At 60.8% G+C, this 4,645-nt stretch overlaps 1 protein-coding gene across 1 annotated transcript in view; it reads right to left on the bottom strand.

The window, feature by feature from the left end:
• Parvg (parvin gamma) overlaps nucleotides 1–4,645 on the bottom strand; it is a 22,672-nt gene that overhangs the window by 8,012 nt on the left and 10,015 nt on the right. Inside the window, exons 7-10 of the mRNA XM_015501744.1 lie at nucleotides 3,125–3,147; nucleotides 2,155–2,213; nucleotides 1,908–1,976; nucleotides 173–274 (exon numbers count right to left, since the gene is read on the bottom strand). Of these exons, the coding sequence (XP_015357230.1) occupies nucleotides 173–274; nucleotides 1,908–1,976; nucleotides 2,155–2,213; nucleotides 3,125–3,147 (253 nt within the window). The remainder of the gene's footprint in view (nucleotides 1–172; nucleotides 275–1,907; nucleotides 1,977–2,154; nucleotides 2,214–3,124; nucleotides 3,148–4,645) is intronic.

A 4,645-nucleotide genomic window follows, 5' to 3' on the forward strand; every position in this document is an offset into this window, starting at 1 on the left:
TGGACAGAGGGTGGGTGGGTAGATGGGTGGGGGGGTGACCAGGCTGACCTATGGACAGAATTCCCCTTCGTCCTTTGCTTCTCCTGGAGGTGGACAGGCACAGGCTGGCGGGCCAGTGCGGCAGACCTGTCCACCCAGAGGCTGACCCCTGACGAACCTCTGGAAGGCTCACCATTTCTGCAGGAGAGCTCGGGGTGAGGTAGAACTCCTTTAGGTGCAGGAAGAAGCCTTCCAGTTGTCCAATCAGCAGGAGCAGGATGACTCCGTCTGCAAACTATAAAGGAAGAGCTGGAGGCCTGTGTGGGACACATGACGTCAGGGGGAAGCCCCTGTGTCTTTAATAGGCTGTGTGGCCCTGAGGAATTTGCCCAACCTCTCTGAGCCTCAAGATCTTCTTGAGAGATGGGGAAGACATTCCCAACTGCGCAGGGTTAAAGCTGTATAAAGTCGTTCTGGGCTGCCTGGTACATAGTACATGCTCAATAAAAGGAACAACTTTTAAATTGGCTATGGAATAGCCTCAGGTCAGTTTTTAAATAACAGATTCAGGAACTTCAGAATCACCAGGGAGAACAGTTGAGGGTAGAATTATTCCAGTAGGAAAGTCAGGAAGGGCACACTGGGCCCCGCTTGCTGGCTGCCACACGTGTATCCCTGTTCATTCCCTCTGTACGTTCAGAGATAAAGCTGTCCTTGCTGCCACCAGCTTGTCATATGCTAATACAACCCACAAATCTCTTCAAGGACACAGAACGCTAGATCAGATCCTGGAGGAAAAACCTCCGCTCCCGCTCCCGTCAGTAATGGAATTTCCTCCCATCAAGTCGGTTCTGATGTCATTAACTGGGCCTGAATCATTCCTATGACTGCCCCTGGCTGTGCAGGGGGAATGCCGGGACTTGGCACCCACTGTATGCAGCAGTCTCTCGAGGCCACCTGTACAGGCCGTAATTTTCCAAACACCACTGTTTTACCAAGGAAGAAATAGGGATGGAACAGGTAAAATGTAAACCTAAGAGATCATCCTGCTCACACCCATAGATATGATAAATCCTCACAGGACTCATTTATCCACAGTGCACCAGGAAACCTGCTAAGCACCGAAGCTCACCAGCTCACATGTGGCGTCTATGAGGTCAGTGTCCTGCACCTTTATAAGAAGAGGAGCCTCAGGTTCAGAGTGGTCCAGTAACTAACTCAAGGTCACACAGCTAACGTGGAGGTGTGCTCGGGGCCCGAGGAGCATGGGTGGCAGGCAGTTTGGGAATACACGTCCTTCCGGCTTCGAAGCCTGGTATTTCCACCCTATACATCACCACGCCATGCGCAAACCTCATGTGGCCACCATGTGGCGTGGCCCTGAGCCCAACCTGAGCACTGAGCTGCCGTGTCAGGTCCCCAGGCTACTTAACCCGTGTGGCCTTGGAGGAGTCACATAGCCTCACTGTGCCTCAAGGGTCCTCTGCAGGGTGAGGTGTCATCAGTTCCCAGCTGAGAGGTCCCGGGGGCTCGCACAGTTCATGCTGAGGGCGCCTGACTCGGGCGGGCACGTGGCGGGTGTCCTGGGCTAGGGCCCCTCCCCTCCCTGGCTAATGTCCACCAGAGTGCACCTGTGACCCTCGTGCTCTGGCTACGGTCCTCACAGGTGTGGTGCACCGAAGACCAGACCTCTCTCCACCTGCCTCTGTCACCAGCAGAGCCCAGGTGGCCCGAGCCCACACACCGGGGCCCGTTGCCACTGGAGTCCAGCAGGCTCCAGAGCCATCCTGAAGGCCAGGGGCTGGGGACCAGCTTTTCTGCTCCTCTGTCCCCTGTGCTCAAGGAACACTGAGGACACAGTGAGCTCCTGGGCCTGAGGAGCCCACCCGACCCCGGCCTTCCCTGCTCGGGGCGCTCCGGGTGCCCACCTGGGAATTGAGGCTCTGCACGGCCAGGCCCAGGCTCCGCAGCGAGTGGTTGACGAAGCTCACGATGGCCTGCGAGGAACAGCAAGGGCCACACCCGGGTTTGCCACCTTCCCGCTGGGGTGACAGAAAGCCCCCCAGCGCCTGGCGCCCAGCAGGAATGGAGCCCAGGCCTGCGTCCACCCTCCGCCCCGAGATTCCGCGGGTGGTAGGCCGGCGGGGGCAGGGCCGCGGCCTTGGTGGCTCCTACCTCCTCCACAGCGCGCACCTTCTCTGGAGCCATCTTAAGGAGTTCATCAAGGACGTCCTCTGCAGACGGACGACAGACAGCTCGTTACCACGTGGCCATCTTCCAAGAAGCCGCGCATGTTTTCCCAGAAACCAGCCCAGACCGAGCGGCAGATTGATCTTAGAGTTCTTAAATGCAAGGCTCGGGTCTGGGCCACGGCTCCCTGGCTGTTGTCCCCAGAGAGCGGCCCCACCCCTGCGTCTCAGTTTCCCTGTCTGTGCCCTACGGCTGGCCCGTGAGGCCTACGAGGTGGGGTCACTGCAGAAGGGGTGGCAGAAGGTAAAGGGGGTGGCAGGTGTGCACCTGGCCTGGGGACAGCTGCAGGACTCAGTGAATGGGGTCCTCCACAGTGGGCTCCTTGACCACCTGACTGCAACCTGGACCCTGCTCCTGTGTCCCACCCTACAGGTCTCTAAGGCAGCCATGGGTGCTGGCACCAGGCACACGAGTCTCCTCCCTGGCAGAGAGAGGATGTCACCTCCTCCCGAGTGTCTGCGCCTGTGGGGAGGCCAGCGCCCTCGGCAGCCCAATGCTTTCTTTGGGGTCTGGGCACCAGAGGGCTCAGACCCTGGCTCCAGTTCAGGTGTCCCCTGTCCTCAGACTCATGTCCTTTGTGCTTGGTGGGTCGGTGAGTGGTGGATACGTGGGTGGGTGGGTGATGGGTGGGTGGGTGCCCGTGGGGATGGGTGATGGGTGGGTGGGTGGGTGGATGGATGGAAGGAGGATGAACGATGGGTGGGTGGGGGGCAGTTACCCAGAGCAACCAACCAAGGGGTGGAGGAGTGAAGGGGGTCGAAGGACCCCTCGGTGACCTGCCCCGTCACAAGGCACAGCCACAGGCTGAGCCCCCGCTGCTGAGCGCTCGGAAGCTCATGGGGAGGAGCTGATTCACATCAGATGGGAAAGGGCTGCTGTGTGGGGACCTACTCACCCGAAGGCTGGTCCTTGCCTGTGCTGAAGGGGAAATTGTCAGAGGAAAAAAAAAAAGTTAAAAAGAAAGTCTGCAGACCTGCCCTCTCCCCGTCGGGGCTGGGACGGGAAGGCCCAGGCCCATTTTCCACACCCGGAAACGCTGAGATTTTATTGTTTTGTGGTTCCGTTCTGTCGCGGGGACACACTGTCACAGAGCAAGGAGCACAGGGCGAGGCCCCCACGTGTGGGGGTGGGGAGGGAGCACCCCCAAGCCCAGCCCCCAGAGCTCCCGCTGTCCCGACTTCTCCCCAGAGCTAAGCGAGGCCCAGCAGGCCCCTCTTTTGTGTCTGGCTTCTCTCTCTCCCTTTTGTTGGTTTGGGCTTTTCTCTGATCCTGTTGAATTTCCAGCCCTGCCCTGGCCCCAAGAAGGGAGAGTGTCTGCGTCCAGGCCAGGCCAAAGCCCTCTGGCCACATCAAGCCCCGCCACAAGGGTGGGACCAGCAGCCAGGACCCACTGCGGCCAGGAGGGACAGATGCCCAGCTGCTGTTCACAGATTGCAGCTCAGCCACAGCCTGCCAGCAGCTTCGGTGGAGCCCAGGAGCCAGGGCCCCTGGCCAGGCCTCCCGAGTTCTCAGAGCTGGAGGGGAAGGCTCATCTGCGGTGGGTTTCAGCTGCTAAGTTTCAGGCAAACTCGTTACACAGCCGTCCATCAGCCAAAACCAACAGGCTGGAAACCCTCGCCATCTCCCGGCAGCTGCCGTGTCACCAGCGGGACACCAACCGCTGTTCACCCGACGCGGCCTGGGTCCCAGCCAGCCTCATGCAGAAGCTCTGAGGAGGACCCTCCACCAGCCGTGAGACGGGGGTCTGCCTGCTCCCTGCTGGCCCCACGCCCGTGGCCGCTCCCTTTGCTCCCTTCTGGGGGCCGTGGTCAGGGAGTTGCCTGGCCTGGGTGCAGGGGACCTTGCTTCCCTGGGGCGGGGACGGGGAAGGGGACAGGGCTGGAAATCTAACCATAGAATCTAAGAAAAATCATCCCAAACCGATAAAGTGGCGTGAGAGAGGCCAGACCCAGGACGACACGCGGCAGGGCCATGATGTTAGCAGAGACGGGGACGGGCTTCCCGCGGTCACTCCTCCCAGACCCGGGGAGAAGGCCTGGGGACAAGACGTGCCGCTGCAAGCCGAGACACCGGGCAGCCTCCTACTGGCCTGTGGGCTGCAGGCCGGCCAGGTCCAGCCCTCTGGCCATACCTGGGCCCTAGACAGAAGAGGCTCTGCTCAGACCAGCAAGGGACTGCGATTCCCTGGGCAGAATCCATGTCCCAAACCTGGGGGCTGCCCACCAGGAGCAGGGCAGGGCGGCCAGGAGAGCTCAGGCCAGCTCTGGGAGCCACAGCAGGACTGAGGGCCCCTGGTGCGCGGGAGAGGGAGCCCCCGCAGAGAGGGACCCTCCATGGGCCGTGTAGTCCCCTCCACCCACCAACGCCCATGCTGGCAGCCCCTCCCCCACCTGCCCCTCCCCCTCACCTGCCCCTC

Source organism: Marmota marmota, unplaced genomic scaffold (genome assembly GCF_001458135.2).
Source record: "Marmota marmota marmota unplaced genomic scaffold, marMar, whole genome shotgun sequence".
NCBI classification, from domain to species: domain Eukaryota; kingdom Metazoa; phylum Chordata; class Mammalia; order Rodentia; family Sciuridae; genus Marmota; species Marmota marmota.